Source organism: Pocillopora damicornis, chromosome 13 (assembly GCF_964200805.1).
Source record: "Pocillopora damicornis chromosome 13, jaPocDami1.2, whole genome shotgun sequence".
NCBI lineage: Eukaryota > Metazoa > Cnidaria > Anthozoa > Scleractinia > Pocilloporidae > Pocillopora > Pocillopora damicornis.
In genome coordinates this window covers 19,826,371-19,842,990 of record NC_142682.1, presented here as the reverse complement: position 1 = coordinate 19,842,990, position 16,620 = coordinate 19,826,371, and the positions used below count along the sequence as shown (strand labels likewise).

Genomic DNA, 16,620 nt, shown 5'->3' with positions numbered 1-16,620 from the left:
ACGGATGAAAACAAACAACTGACGAAATTTCAGTTTCAATTTCCCACGACAATGGTTAGGATTTTTCCTTCAAAAACAGTCAATGATATCACGGAAAATATCCTTCACTCATATGGACAACGTCGTGTCTAAATCTGATCTTTCTTCCACCAGAAACTTAAGTCAAATGAGACACTTTAACTATACGCAATGGGATTTAATGCGGCTTTTTATTATTGAATTCCTTTACGCTACAAATGTCCGCCAAATTGAACGGAATTGCCAAGGCTTACCGAAAGTGCATATGTATTGTAATAGAACTCAAAACTCCGCTTTCCGTTTTACTATGGAAAATTGTTTGGGAGAATTGATTTCAGATATTAAATGAATGAAAGTTTCATCGATTAATTAAAAAAAACATCTAGTGTTTTAACTTATTGAGTTACTTTTTGTGAATAATAAAATTAATTACAAACGGTTTTTAAGCCGTCAACCCTATTTAATAATGACACATTTATTACCACAAATTCATTTCGAAACCAATTTTTTGCTGGCAACCAAAGTGACATGAAAGAGAGAGAGAGAAAAGGAAGGATTAATAGGTTATTTATCGGCTTGAGGTCGTGACTGACGTCTTTGCTTAAAAATACTGCCCAGCCAGAAAAACGAAAGATATTTATGAAAATATTTTTGATTACTGAAAGCGTTATCGTGCCCGTGGGCAGGGAGAGAAAAATCCGCACCACATTAAGAACCAATCAGATTGCAGAATTTGTACCGCTGATCTCTGAAAAAAAATAACATTCTTTATTTAAACACGTGTTGTCCAGGAGCTATAACTCGTTCAAATTACGAAAAGGAAACCCAACAGAGTTAGAGTTGGTTGGGGTCTAACATCAAGTGAGCACAGGGGACGCAAAACTCGACGTCTCTCTTCACTCTGACCCCAAATAGAATATATTCCTAAATTGAGAGAGGAGGTTTCGTCAACAAGTGATCCTTGCAGAGTGTTTTGTTCAATTTAACATCATGACCTGCAATGTGTATGAAACGGATTCGTGCGGAGAAGGAGGTATTTGCGTTAGCTCTGTGGTAAATGTCAGTTCTTGTTACTGTAGCGAGGGCTATGTTTTCAACGATGGCGGTCTTTGCGAAGTACCAAGAATTCCCATGGCCTATTCTGCAGTGGCTTCTTTTTGCTGGCTGTGTTTTCTGCTCGTTTTGGGAAAGTTCCTTCGTCTCTACGTATGGTTCTTTCAACAGCTTTACCTCCCTGCCTCAGTCATTGGTGGCATCATCGGGCTGGTTGTGCTCCAAGTAGCTCGTCTCGATCAAAGCGTCTCACAATTCATGGCACTGAATTTTACCAGGGGATGGTAAGATATTTATATTTTCTGTTACAGATTAGCAAAGAAGGCTAAAGAATGAATAGCGCGGCTCTCGCTTGTTTACTCGACGAGGCCAAAATGAGAATTAACAAAGATTTGATTTGAGGGCTTTAAAATTGAAACAAAATTCAGTGTTCACCTTTGATATATGAGATATTGGAATTCTGTCCTCTTGAATGAAATAATATTATTTTCTCTTCAAAGGCAAAAGAAACGCTTTACAATCTCAAATTTGAAACAAATATTACAAACAAATCTTGGTATCCCGCAGAGCACTTTTTTCACCCAGTTACCCACCCCGCGCGATAATAAAGGTATGGTCGTGTTGAAAGTATGCGCACTGGGTCCTACTGTTCTCTACTGTCTCTGTCAAGGCGAAAAGGGCGCGCGGTTATAGGACTACAGCTGAAATCACACAAGCTGCATATTGTTCACCCACTGTTGTGTTCTGTTGGGTATGATGCGTGGTAATTACCATTCAACACAAAGGCAATTTTTTTTTTCGATCGTTTCCCGTGAGTGTGAATAAATTTCAGGGCTGTCTCTGTGGGTAACGTTTTTGGAAAAAATAAGAACCAAGGTCACCTTCAATGTGTGTTACTAGGAAAGGTATAGAAATGGCAAATTAAACAGGATAGCTTTATAGGTAATACAGTTTTTCTGATAAAAATCCTTGTAATACATGCAAAATATCGGTGCGTATATTCATAAAAATCTTTAAGAGAAAAGCGACGTAAGAAGTTAATTTCCATCAAAAAAGTAACACAGTAGGAAGCCCCGTACTTGCGGCAACTTAAATTACTGGCATTATTTATTGAAAAAAAAATAATTAAACTGGCTGCTTTTTTCCTGAGTTATGAAAGATTTTGTTAAGAGAAAGGCATTATTCCAGTTTTTCCATTCTTCCGTATTTCAGATGTATTCTTCTGTTTCTACATGCAGACTTTATGCACTACGCAGTCGAAGAGTCGCTATAATAAGCACCTGAAATTTCGCCCTCAGGGTTTCTAGATTGCTCTACTAGTCGAAGACCTGGAGATATATACAAACTCGTAGAATCTACGAATTAGTAAAATATATTCACGCCCAAATAAAACCAACTTTACGGCTTGATTTGAAGTAAGTATTCTACCACTTGGTTGGCGCAATATCGTAGAATCATAGCGATTGTATGTCCTTAACGTCGAGTTTTGAAGGCAGTCGATGTGCATGCGCTAGTCGTGACCAGTGAATAATGATAAGCCTAACAGGGGAGATTGGGCCTGTTTGCCTAACTTTTCTTGCATGGAAACATGGAAAATTATTCATAAAATAAGACGAAAAACTCAACTTGATACAAAAAAAAAAAAAAAAAAAAAAAACGATGAAATTGAAGAGAGAGGTCCTTAAAATTTCTCAGGGTAAGGAAAATTTTTTGGATCCCAGTTAGATATTGACACAGCTACAAGTTTTAGTCTTTTCTTTTCTGTTTTTCAGGTATAATCTGGCAGGATTTCTAATAAACATTGTTTTCTCCTCCTTGTTCCTTGGCACCCAAATCCCTAATGTGAAGGTGATATGGACACAGGCTGGGCCTCAGCTCATGTACGGCATGATTATTGCTTGGGGACAGTGGATTGTGGCACTTGTTGTTACAGGTGCTCTACTGGTGAGGGTGCATGCGGGCAAACCAAAATTGTATGAAGCAAGTTTCTGTCCTCTTTCTTTTCTGTGACTTATGTCTTGTTTTAATCTGTTACCAGGAGAAATTACCTTTGTCTTTTCAATTGATTCTTATTAATTAAATCATTGAGCCATAGTTTAAAAGGTTTCAGCAAAAAGATACTTTGTAAGTGATTGTGTCATTTTCCAAGTTGGAAAACTCTTTCCCAGACCCCTATGGGAACAATGTGTATGTTATTCACTCCCCTCCCCCCACCCCACTACCAGTCTCTATAAATGATCCAAACTCATTCTCAAGGTCTCTCCTTTTGGATGTGATTAGAAAAGAGAGACCCCAAGAAAAAGCAGTCAGTTAAAGGTCCAGCAGTAAAGTTGATGCTCCTTCTGCAGACTGTCAGGGAGTTTAGAGATATAACCATCCAGTACCAACCCTTTATTTTGATCACAAACTTTACTACCTGGCAATAATTATGTTTATTGTCTATTTTAATGCATTGCTGTCAGATGCCTGTTTTTGGTGTCAGTCCATTATTTGCGACCATTCTACCAGTGGGGTTTGCAGGAGGTCATGGGACTGCAGGAGGACTCACACCCACATACAAGACAGTAAGCCATATTCATGCTAATAGCTGCTCTGTATATCACTAAGCACCTGCAATATTTGAAATGATACTTACCTGGCTTTCTTCAAGTTTCGAAATAGGTGCACATTGCTGAAAATCTCCCCAACATTGTTTATCACCAGAAACAAATAACCTAACTCTCTATAGGTTGTATGCTTCTGGTACATGACTTTATCTAGAGTGTCATGACTTGGTGCGATCTTGAATTGTTGCCTGATTGTGGAAGTAGTCAGTAAACACTTACAAAATAAACAGCTTGTCTGCAGCCATTTTGTTTCATACTCTGTCATTCCATTGAGAGCCATGAAATTTCCATACTAAGGATCATTGACTCTGGATTAACCTCACATCACTGCATGGTTCCTTTCCACCTACTGCTACTTTCCTTTGTTTTTATTATTATATTTCTTTCTTAGTTTTTAACAAGTCACTGAAGTCTTGTCTAAATTTTGTATTGGACTGATTGGTGGCTTTAGACTTGGATTGAAAAAAATTAATTTTATGATTATCATTTTCTTTTTATTTTTTAAGCTGGGGTTCCCCAATGGTGGAGATTTTGGTTTAGCCAGTGCTACCCTAGGACTTGTTTTCTCTGTTATCTGTGGTGTTATGTGGGTTAACATTGCTACTCACAGAGGATGGGTCAAGCAGGAAAGAATTGATGCTTCTAAGGAAGTCAAAATATCTATAAGGTTTGTGGATGATATTTTAAATATTTACATAATGTTGTCATTAAAAAACGAAAAGAATTAAATGACCAGACAGACTGATGGATGGCAGGTAATTTAGTGTTAACAACTGGGTTGAAAACGTAAATTAGCCACCATAAAGGGTAAAAAAGCTGACGTTTCGAGCGTTAGCCCTTTGTCAGAGCGATTGACTGATGGATGGTTTGATATGCTGCCTGGCTAACTGAATGTCTGTCTGTCATACCGACTGATGGCTGAATAACTGAATGACCCTACTGAACAACTGACAGACACACTTGATGAGTGATGATTTACCATGTCTGACTGACCAATTGGCAGACAGACAGTTTACTGATACACCATACCAGATAGACATCTGTTTGACTGGTCAACTGAGCAGGTGATTTACCAACTGACCTGATGTTATCTTTGTTTTATAGACCTTTAACCCTTAAACTCCTAAGATATGACTGTCAATTCTTCCCTTTAGCTGCTATCTATATTTTTGTAAATTAGATAGAAGAATTGGGTGTTAGATCAAGATATAAACTTCTAACGGATAAGTTTGATTATTGCCATAACTTGTTTGTCAGATACTGATTGGATATTATAGAGAGAAGTTCAATGTTAATCACTTCTGGAGGTTAAAGGGTTAACACATAAAAAGTGACTGACCTCAGTGAATTGCCTGATCAGTTGACTGACAGACAGAGAATGAATGGATGAATTAATTGCAACAGAGACATCTCCTTTTTTATTCAAATTTTTATAGGGGGGTGTATGCTGTAGAGAGCCGTCCCTCAGCTGGAGTGCAAACTGTGCGAGCAAGCTCCATAGATGTGTTGGCATTCCATCTTGCAGTGCTTGGAATAGCCATGTTGATTGGGTATGGCCTGAAGCAGGTGTTGATTGTTATTGAAAGTACATCACAGAAGCTCAAGGATCTTAACTTTCTCTCTGGTATTCCTCTGTTCCCATTGTGTATGGCTGGGGGAATAATTATCCAGGTTAGGATGGTTAATCTTTGTTCTTAAATGCAATATCTTTGTCCAACAGTCTATAATAGATCTCTTCCCTAGTTACACTTTCAGTAACGCCAAACTGTGAGAGAAGTAAGAAGTAAACTAAACAACTTCTTATAAATCACAATTTATGATTTGGTGTCCAAAAACCAATCAAGGGCATCAAACCATGAAACCTGAACTTAATTATTAATGTGGTTAGGACAAATGTCTTAAGCATAAGAGTTTTGTGGATGGCCCATATATGATAAAGATGAATGGTTTAGTTCCTGAGTAATGATGAATGTCTTTCTCTTTGAAGCTTGTTATTGAGAAAATCCAGAGGATAAATGAATTGATTGATGCATCTCTCATGGAACGCATAGCCTCATCTTCACTGGATTTCCTTGTTACCTCAGCTATTGCTACAGTTGATGTCTCAGCTGTTGCTGTCGACATTGCCCCCTTATTGATCCTGTGCACTTGTGGCTTCATCTGGAACTTTGTTATGCTGGGTTGTGTTTCAAGGTTTCTGTTACCCAACCACTGGTATGTGAAAAATACTAATTAGCTCAAGTTTGATATTTCAGAATTGACAGTCAAAAATAATAGTCAATATAGCAAGGATCTTAGGAAAAATATGCAAAAACAATATCTTTAATCTCCCAGATCTGTACTGAGTAGATTGTTGTTTAATGCTGAGGTTTATCATATCAAAACCATCGATCTTATACCCCATTCACACAAACAAAACATGTTTTGTTAGACTAGGGTTAACTGAATGAAAACCAGAAAGAGAGAGCTGAAAAACTGAACTTTCCATAAATTTTAATTGGTCTCTAATTTGTATGTTCAATTTGCTAAATCTGATGTAGACAAACGTTGGTTTATACAGTTTCTACAAAGAAAACAATTTAAACCATGTTTAAGAAAACAGCTCTAAAATGTGTTTAACCTTTGGTGTGAGGGGAGTATGGAACCGTCAATTATTTGCTTAGTTCCTCTGCCTTTAATTTTAAAAAGATTATCTTAAGATAACTGTCTACGCAAAATCATGTGTTCTCTCCTTCTTCTTTTCTGTTTTCTAATTGGAATTTATGCACTGTGCCAGAAGAAATTTAATTGGATCATTGTACAATTTAACTCTTTAAATGAGCATTATCTAGCTTTACCTTTGAACTTGAGGCAACCAGGCATTATGTTTTAAGGTGTAGCCAACCCCACAGGGACTCCCATGCAGTTGCAGAATGCAAATTCCGCCATATAATACAACAGTATTTACCATATGTGTGCTACATGTGATTATATTACTTCCTCCAACGGGAAAATATAGACAGAAATTATCTGTTGCAAAAAGTGAGGATTAATTTCTTTAAGGAAAGTGGTCTTAAAAGATCTAACTAAAGAATTGGACTCTGTGGTATTTGACAAAAAATTGATACTGGTAAGTTGTTGCTCACAAAGGCTTTACTTTTATTTTTTTGTTTTTGTTTTGTTTCCAGGTTTGAAAGAGCAATTGCAGACTTTGGAATGAATACTGGTGTGATTGCAACAGGGCTAATTCTATTACGAATGGTGGATCCAGAGTGTCGCACTCCAGTTCCTGCTGATTTTGCCTTCAAACAGCTTCTCCACTCTCCATTCATGGGCGGTGGCATCTGGACTTGCTTGGCACTTCCTTTGCTGAGTGTTCTGAAGTAAGAAAAATAGTGCTTGCAAAGACTTGACACTTCAGGTTCAAATTCCCCACCCCTTAAGCACAGGCAATGGTCAAATGTCTGTGGGTTGCTGAATGTTAAAGCTTTGATTTGATCAGCAGGTTTTTGACCACTAAGAGCATGTTCACGTTATCTTTAATGGGTTTTAACATAATCTTTAAATAACACCTCATCACCAGTTAATTTACAAGGAAATGTAAAGCCAGTAGGAGAGCAAATTACCAAATAAACAAGATCTTGGGAGTTTGGATGTCAGATGAAGTCAACTTTGTCTTTTTTTCTTTCCACACAGTATCTGGGTGGTTACAGTCATTGCGGCAGCTGTGTTCAGCTTATGGCTTTTAAGCTTCTTGTGAGTGTTAGATTTGTGTGTATTGGACATGTACTAAAACTTTTGATGATTTTGCTCAATAGAAGAAATTTTGACTTAAATCTTGTTTCAAATGAAAAAATTAAAAAAATAGCTTTCCAAGACTTAAAATAGCTGTATTTGAGATTTGCGGAAACTCTTTAAATCTTTCAGTTTCTACTTTCGCAAGCACTACACTGAAACATGTGGCTGTGGTCTGTGTGCTGAGGAGAAGCCCACATCTTTTTCAAACCAAGTTGGTTATGGTGGTCTACAGGAAGAGAGCAGTCAGGAAATGAATGGCGTATGTGTTGAAGATGAAAATGGCGATAAATAGTCAATCAAAAATGTGAAAAAAGAAGCAAATATTGAGCAGATGCCAGCCCAACTAAACCAGTTTGATTTCTGTTATTTTCTGTAAAACAAAGTTGTTTTAGATGTGAACACCACAAACAAACGTTTCCCTGTAATGTAAGTGCATGTCTTCTTTTGATGTTGTTGTTTAAAAAGAAAATAACAGATGGGGCTGTGAATATTAACATGACATAAAATTGAGTGGCATTGGTATGTTATTTATCTGGAGATTTTATAATGTAAAGGTTGAATGCTTTTTAGCTAATTAACCCTTTCGCACTTTCAAGAGTGGTTTTAAGCAATTATTGGATGAGGTTTAACATAATATCATAAATTATTAATGCCAAGATCTGAGTTATCTGTCGAATCTGAAGGTTAAAGTTTGATAATTCTTGATATCATACCAACAACAGATTCAACCTTAATTTATTATACATTTTTTAAACAATCTGCAAAAGAAATCACCTCTCTTTGAGTTTCCACTACAAAACATGGAGTCTTTGAACCCAAAATGATAACCCAATATCAGTTGCAGATATTAATTGGGTTATCATGTCAACTTCACATGCTATTGTGTTTTGACTGTGTCCTCTACCAGTTAGAGTTTTTAAAAGTAAGTCTAATGTATAATGATACTTATAGTCATTTAATTTTATGTTACATGGATTTATAATGCTTTTAAATACAAGTAGGGAAAAAATTAAAACATTTTTAACTTAAAATGACAGATAATTTGCAAATATTTTTAATTTGCATGCTCAATAATTTTTATAAATAGAAAAATAAGTCAACCGTTCTATATTTTTTGGTAAGTTTGAATAAAGTTTTTCATTTATTGGGCATTTGATATGAAAACATTTTGTAATCTAAGGCATACTTTTTCAAAACATTTCTCATTAAACCTGGAGGTATATTTGAGACTTTCTTGCTTTTGACATATCCTTTCCCACCTGCTCGGTAATAATTTTGTTGTCTGGGGAAAGAAACTTGTTCATTAACATTAAGCTGTTTTAATACGTGAGTAGAATCTGATTCCAGATTCTCCATGGATCCTATGAAGTCATAAGAAACAACACATGGCTGACATAACTCATAAAATGGCATCCAATGTTCATTCATGTCCTCCACATGACTGTCCACAACATATTGTAGAAATTCTGCCACTTTAACATCATTTCCTTTTGAATTTACAGGAGCATTTTTTCGCACATGTCTTATTATCTGTGTTCCATACCTTTTGTGGAAAGCAGTATTGTTTAAAACAAACTTGTCTTTGAATGCTGATAGAAGTCTCGCAAAAGGTTCTCGCACAAACATGAACTTGTAGTACTCCTGAAGTTTGTGTTTAACAACCAGTGGGGGGAAATCTGCCAGCGTTGTGAACGAATGGTGATTTACTCTCTTAATAGCATTAGAGTCAATTGCTTGACCATCAAGTACCATCATTACTCTCTTCCAGTTTGAGCATGCAACTTTTGGTACAGAACAATACAAAAATTTGTGCTCATCATTTACTAAAATATGTTTTCCCAGGATCTGTCTTTCTTCTTTGGACAGAGAATCCCATGACTTTTGCATGTTTCCACACACTTCTTTTACTGATTTCTTTCTTTGCCCATTTGTGACCTGTAGCAAAAATGCATTTGTCAGATGTAAAACACAAGTGGGGATTCACATGTTCATGTAACAGTTTCTCCTGAACAACTTGCGAGGAAATTTATAGGAGTTAGAAGGGGGAACTGTTACCAAGGTCTTGAAGGTGAAAACATTGAAATAGTTATATTACTTCATACAAATTGTGCCAAAAATCAGACATGCTCCCTATGCCCCACCCCCCCAGTTTCATTTTCAATAATAGAGAAGCAACAGTCAGTTGACACTGGGTCAATTTCTCATGAATGAAGTACTATGTTTCACTTAAGAAAAAACACCATGAGCTGAACTTGCAGTCTGATGGTAGTGTGGGTCTGATATGACTGATATACAGTCTACCAACTAAATAAGGGTGTTTGTGTGGGAATGGGATCAAAGAATTCTCCATCTACCCTACAGAACTTCTCGGGCTATTATTCTGAATTATCTGCATAGATTATGACTTACTAAGGCCCAGGTTGCACAAGAGCTTTTTTTTTTTTTGTTTATTTTTTTGATAACTCTGTGAACAAGTAGTGTAAAAAAAACTTGCCAATTTTTTTGCAGATTGCCAAAAATGTTGCCAATCTTCAAAGGAGCTGATTTCCTGCCTTGGAGGCTTCCAAATTTTGGCAAATCAAACAATCTTGTTTTTATTTAACCATTCAGCTGTAACAGTATGCAAGACATGTCTAGATGAAATTTAATATACACCATGGTCCACTAGTGTAGTCTGGTGTGCACAATGGCAAGACAAAATTTTTTCCTGGTCCATCTGACCTTCAGTTTTCATTTGAAGGAAACAAGGAGTCTGAGTGACATTTTAATCATTCAAATGTCTGACTGGTACCCTGAGCCTGGTCACTCGTGGCAATTTGGAGAACAATTGGCTTCAACAAGTACTTCTCCTTTCATTAGAATATTCGAAGCCAGTACGAGTGGTGCAAGCTGCAACCAAAAAGATTGGCAGGAAAAAAAGAAAGCAAAGTATGATACATGGTCCCAATCTTGAACCATGACTCTGCCAGATGCAGAGACCTCAACCAAAGATGGTTTTGTAAACAAGCTCTATTCAAGCAAAGTCTTTGTCTTCTACATAAAAGCTGGTACTAGCTGCATAGAAGACCACTGATAATATATCAACTATATAAAAATTCTATGCAAAATTCTACAAAAACCCAAAAGCTACAAAAATAATCATTCATCGATGATCCATTCTTGCCCAGTAATTCAAGCAAGAATTTTTTCTTTATCTTTTCATAGAGGGAGATGCATTTAGCATTGAAGTATGTGTCAATCAATAAAGTTTTCATCAGAGGATTCTAGTTTGATACAACCGCCGCCAAATTGGAAATTGCAAAATTTCTGCCAATTTTTGGCTCACAAAAAATTGGCAAATATTTGAATTCACTCTTGAGCAACCTGGCCCTAAGCTACTTTCATTCAGATCTAGAGAATATATTATCCTGTAAATTAAAATTTACTTCTTTACTTCTGCCTTGAAGACAGAACAATATCTAAATGTTAAGCTGCAGTGCATCATGCAAAAAGCTTCGCAATCTCACCACTTAGCAGCTGATTAGAAATTACTTTGAAGAGCAAATATAAAAATTTTCCACTTACCACAGAGCTATTCACACTCATTCCTCTAGCATCTACAAAAGAAAACATAAGGTTGACAACAAGTACTGCAAATTATGATTTCCAGATTGTATATTTAACCCTTTAACCCTAGGAGTGACTAGCATCTAATTTCTCCTTACCATATCCTCCCTGAATCAAACATTAAGGTCATGAGAATAAAGGAAATGATCACCAACTAAAGAAGCTTATGCTTGTTAGACAAATTCTCCTTGCCAGCATATTAGGAAAAGTTTGGAGAACAGTATGAAGAATATGCACACTGATGTTCGGGTGTAAGGGTTTAATGGCAACAACAAATGCAAAGATAGATGGTTCAGTTGTTAAAGCAAATGGGAGTTAACTTGTATATACTAGCTAGCATTCTATATAATTGAGTTCATAATGGTAGATAATAAACGAAATGCTTTAGAAAAATTGGGAACAAATCAGTAAAATTTTTTTAGGCAAGTAGCACAAAAAAAAAAAAATTTAGATTTTCAATAGAGTTTAATTTTCAGTAAATTCTGGGGGACTTGATACAATGCTTTGGAAACCATTTTGTCCCAAATCCCTAAAATTACTAAAATTTCCCATTTACAGCTACAAGAACAGAAAAAAAACATTTCCTCTAAAAAAACAATTTAAATTAAAGCTAAATGATGAACTCATGTTAATAACTTTACTTGTTTACCATTACAGCCCAACTGTTTCTTTAGAAACAAACAGTATACTCTGGTATGCATGTATCGAGGTACTCTCTTTCACCTGCATGGAAACACTATTTATGGCACTTTGTAATTAAGGCTTGTGATGGACAGTTTGTTGGTACTAGTATTTTTAACACCACTAGAAATTATGGCTAGCCTTTTGTGGATTGATAAACGTTTAGTCCGATTCCACCACCCCTGTAGTCCAAATCATTTTTTTAAGACATCACACACACCTAATAAATTCACTACATATTTTTTTTTAGGAATAAGGAAAGAAAAAAAATTACACGCTTTACTCTTACCTAATTCACTAGTCCTTGGTGAAAATAATTTCTCACGCAACCATTACGTAATTCTAACATTCTCCACCAAATAAATATCATCGTCACACCAAAAAATACAAAAGAAGGTGAAAAATTCACAAAATCCCGTTCAAAAGGACCGTTTCATCATCCCGGTTTATTTGTTTACAGCACAGCTGTGTCGCTCAAAGTGCACACATCCAAATAATTAATGAAATTTTTCTTTCGATTCTCGTTCATTCAAGTTATGCGTGGTTAGAATGCTAAAAGTTTATGCTAGTGAAACTCTCAAGAATCTATTAAAGGGCTAAAATAGAATGCACAATGTTTAATTTATTAACGGTTTATGTCACAGTAATAAGTTGAACCATGCTATCAATCAAAACATCACGTTAGTCATTAGTTCGACTAATCTTTAGTAACACACGTCATTCAGCCGACTTCTGTGATCAAGCATCACTACATACTTCATTCAAATCCATTGGTGTTCGTTCAGTTGAGGTATAACAACACAAATCAGCCAGACTGTCACAAAAAAAATCTCTTCAAATCAGCACAGGAAACCCGCAGAATTTTAACTTTTCATTCGCGCAAAAAGTTACTGTTATCTGTACGTAATGAAAAACAACATCTGGTAAACATTTCAGTAATGTGATTCACCGGAAATTGTTTTAATCTAAAAAATCTTAAAATATGCTTCAGTTCTGTTACTTACTGAAGTAACATTACACCGCGAAAAGTCGATGTCTTAGGGATATATGAAAAATCCTTTCCCTTTCAAATGAACTTCCATCTGAAGAGCTACACCAACATGTTACCTATTTGTGCGTTAAGAATCAGAAACTGACGGATGAGAGTACTATTTAACCTGAAGAGTAACGAATTCAAGACTTCTCGCAACGTTTACTCACCAGAAATCCTCATTTTGCCATTCCATTTGCCGGATAATAGAGCTGTTAACCGCATTCTCCGTGGGTAAGTTTCTGGGAACAAAATAAAAATCTGTACAACAAAAACCAAGCTACAAATAAACAAAAATGCGGCAAATCGAAATCTTGTACACCTCATTTTCTAACACACTAAGATGAACGATCAACCAGACAAGAGAGTACATTTGTTAAATGGACATCATTAACTGTCACATCTGCACAGTCTGTCTCTCACCAGCAACCAATCATGTTACCGCCCGGCTGTCGCCCAATTACACAGCGTGACAGAGCCTGTCTCAGGTTTTACATACATATTGAAACGTGTATTTAGACAAACACTTATAAAGTCTGTTTCATTAAAGTTTTAATGACTTTAACCCTCACAACAGCATCATTTCTCTTCCCTTTTTTCGTCTGTGTTTGTCAAGCGAGCGAAAGCAAAAAAAAAAATTTCGCACCTTTCAAGCGATTGCTCATGCATCGACCTCTTGCCTCTGCTAGCCAGGAAAACGCCAAAAAATTTAAATGTGAAGGCCAGAACAACTTGCGCATTAATAACAAACTTAACTTTCCGCTCTACCACAACGTCATTCGCACATAAATTTTTTTTCTCAAAAATCATAAATAAAAGTTGAATTATAAGCCTCTTCCTTCATCTGTCGGTTTAAGACTCAGTAAGCTCGTTAGACCCCTCCTTGAAGAAGGGGGGTACTTCCTAACATACTAATGGGGATGTGCCGCTGGATGGACTCGCGTTGACACGTAGGCCCTGTCTCCTGCATCTTTTCGGTACTAGTAACTAGAATGGGGTTGCAAATTTTTGGCTTATGATTGACTGGGATCCTGCAATGCCATTTAGTCCAACAGGAAACAAATATTTATGCGTATAGAGTTTTAATGCTCAAGTACTTCAAATTTAATTGGGCATTTCATATGAAAACATTTCGTAATCTAGAGCGTATTTTTTCCTAACTTCTCTTTTCACATCTAAGGGTACATGTGAGTATTTCTCGGGTTTGACATATCCTTGCCCCCCTGCCCGGTAAAAATTTTGTCGTCTGGGGAAAGAGACTTGTTCATTAACATTAAGCTGTTTTAAAACTTGAGTAGAATCTGATTCCAGATTCTCCATGGATCCTATGAAGTCATAAGAAACAACGCATGGCTGACAATGGCTAAAATGGCATCCAGTGTTCATTCATGTCCTCCGCATGACTGTCCAAGACATGTTGTAGAAATTCTCTTATTTTAACATCATCTCCTGTAGAATTTGCTTGAGCGTTTTTTCGCATGTGTCGTATTATCTGTGTCCCATACCTTTTGTGGAAAACAGTATTGTTTAAGACAAACTTGTCTTTGTATGCTGATAGAAGTCTTCCGAAAGGTTCTCGCACAAACATGAACTTATAGTACTCCCGAAGTTTCTGTTTAGCAACCGATGGCGGAAAATCTTTCAGCCTTGTGAAAGCACTGTGTTGTACTTTCTCTACTGCACTGATGTTGGTTACTCTACCATCAAGCACCATCAATACTCTCTTCCAGTTTGAGCAGGCAGCTTTCGGTATGGAACAATATAAAAATCTATGCTTGTCATCTACTAAAATGTGTCTTCCAAGGATATATTTTTCTTTAGCGGAGAGAGAATCCCACGACTTTGTTGTATTACCGCATACTTGTCTCACTGATTGCAGTCTTTGTTCACTGGTAGCCTGTTAACAAAAGATGACAAAAAGATTAACCAGAAGTTAAACTGAAGTTAAAATGAACCAACAGGATGGGACATGAACGAGTCTCTCTTCAACCTCGTTCCCAGGGTCCTCTCTTTTTCTGCCCCGTCCATCAAAATAAGAGGAATATTTAACTAAGTAAAAATTATCCAACAATCCCAGGGATGTGAGCCTCCTGACGGTTGTTTTGTCTTAAGCAAAACAGAAACAGGCGGCTGACTGTTCCATTCCGAGATGTTATGAAGAAAACACTTTACATAGCTGATCTACATTGTGTCCTGCGAAATAGCTGTAGCTGTAATAACTAAATTTCTCAGTCTAGAAGAAATGTTCACTTACTACAGAATTAATTACATTTGTTCCTCTGATGTCTGCAAGAGAAAAAAAAAAGGTTGATAAGCAATGTGTAGAAATCTTGCAAGGGTTTCGTACCACAAAACCGGAAAAAGTGCAAAATGAATTTCATTCCTTAATTGCCGACAAATTACATCCAGGTTATTTGTGTGTTGATGATAAACGTAATCGTAAAATTATCCATAAAAGCAACCGTTTATCTAAAAAATTGAGAATCCAAACTTTCCACAACGTTCACTCACCAGAAACAGTCATGACGTTTTTCCATTTATGTCGCATCACAGTTGTAAGATGTAACTTCCATCCGTAACTTTCCAAGTACAAAATAACAACCTGCAACACCAAAATCGGCAAAAGTATCGACAAAATTGCGGCAAATCTAACAACTAGACGCGCCATTTTCCTGTTACGATCGTCAAAAAACCTCTTTGGATCGTAAACTGACAGGTTGTAAAAGTTTTCTATAAGAATTTTTACCCCGCGCTGAATTGAAACAGACGCACTGAAAGGATCCGAAGAAGACGCAGATATTGGATGGGGAAAAGTAGAATATCTAATAAGTTGTCATCCTTAAGATTCTTAAAATTTCTTTTGTTTTCCCATGAGGCTTAAGACAGCTTTGTTATCCTCAAACATAATAGCACCACAACGTTGAAAAGAGATGTCCGATTGCATAAAACTGAGCTTTTATCGTTCCTGTCAAAAAAAGATCAAAACTTGTAAAGCATTTCTGATATATCCTTTTGAAGGGAATAACGAATATATATAATTTATGATACCATCGGTGAATTTTGGGAGAGAACAAAGTTGTTGTGAGTCGTTAAGTCCCCAGAGGGATTGACAAAGAAATGAAGCTGAAAAATTGAGTTTAAAAGTCCTAGTTACGTATCATGCAGTATCGATCCGCTTAAAGCCCTTCTCATGGATATAAAGTTCGTTCCCTATTTTTACACCGTGTTCCGTTTCATCCTGTCTTCTCTTGAAAATATGAATGTCTTACAAATGTGGAGCGTCGTTTATCCTTTGTACAAAATCTTTGTTTGGTTCGTCATTATTCAAAACGATAATTATTTTTAGACGCTGAATTGATCATGTGAATTGGTCGCCGAAGAGAGGTCTTAAAGCGTCAGCCTTTCGCCAGAGCGAATAGAAGAGCCAAAGGTCTAAACGTCAGCTTCAGAACCTCTCGACAGCGGCCAATTCACATGATCAACTCAGTTCAAAAACTTGATTATCGTTTTGAATAATGACGAACTAAACTTCATAGAATTCATTATCTTGTAAAAACCCCAACCGACGCAACACTAAAGTTTCTTTAAAAATTTTGCTCCCTTAATTATTTGAAACGTTCATTCCATGATTATTTTTATTTTGCGCGCAGTCATATTACTTCATGAAATGAATTTTTAGCCATTCGGTAAAATGTAGTTATTTATAACATTAACGACTTTTTTCCACATAATTCAAGTAAGCGGTGAAGCGGTTGGATTGCATTTCCTTCAAACCAGAAGCCGCCCAGAGCATGAACTTTTCAAATCGATCGATAACATATTTCAGAAAACATTTCAAAAATTCGTTAG

General features: G+C 36.5%; 3 protein-coding genes across 4 annotated transcripts; 1 reads left to right on the top strand and 2 right to left on the bottom strand.

Annotated features, from left to right (window-relative positions):
• The first annotated feature begins 821 nt into the window (after positions 1-821).
• LOC113664167 (uncharacterized) lies at positions 822-8,676 on the top strand. Its single transcript, XM_089191539.1, has 9 exons — positions 822-1,355; positions 2,844-3,015; positions 3,534-3,635; positions 4,184-4,344; positions 5,114-5,348; positions 5,665-5,891; positions 6,845-7,039; positions 7,353-7,412; positions 7,584-8,676. Exons 1-9 carry the CDS (start codon positions 1,009-1,011, stop codon positions 7,744-7,746), a joined length of 1,662 nt encoding a protein of 553 aa, XP_089047665.1. The 5' UTR covers positions 822-1,008; the 3' UTR covers positions 7,747-8,676.
• LOC113665176 (carbohydrate sulfotransferase 14) lies at positions 8,565-13,200 on the bottom strand. 2 transcript variants are annotated; one of them, XM_027180841.2, is made up of 3 exons: positions 12,942-13,200; positions 11,019-11,050; positions 8,565-9,389 (listed from the first exon to the last, which is right to left on the bottom strand). In XM_027180841.2, exons 1-3 carry the CDS (start codon positions 13,096-13,098, stop codon positions 8,592-8,594), a joined length of 987 nt encoding a protein of 328 aa, XP_027036642.2. In that variant the 5' UTR covers positions 13,099-13,200; the 3' UTR covers positions 8,565-8,591. The 2 variants fall into 2 exon arrangements, with proteins under 2 accessions (XP_027036642.2, XP_027036648.2); XM_027180847.2 differs by lacking the exon at positions 12,942-13,200 and adding an exon at positions 12,031-12,121.
• A 647-nt stretch (positions 13,201-13,847) lies between these two features.
• LOC113664665 (carbohydrate sulfotransferase 14) lies at positions 13,848-15,839 on the bottom strand. Its single transcript, XM_027180300.2, is given in 4 exon segments — positions 13,848-14,136; positions 14,138-14,668; positions 15,026-15,057; positions 15,283-15,839. Coding segments are annotated over 4 exon segments (981 nt in total). The 5' UTR covers positions 15,440-15,839; the 3' UTR covers positions 13,848-13,875.
• Positions 15,840-16,620: the final 781 nt, after the last annotated feature.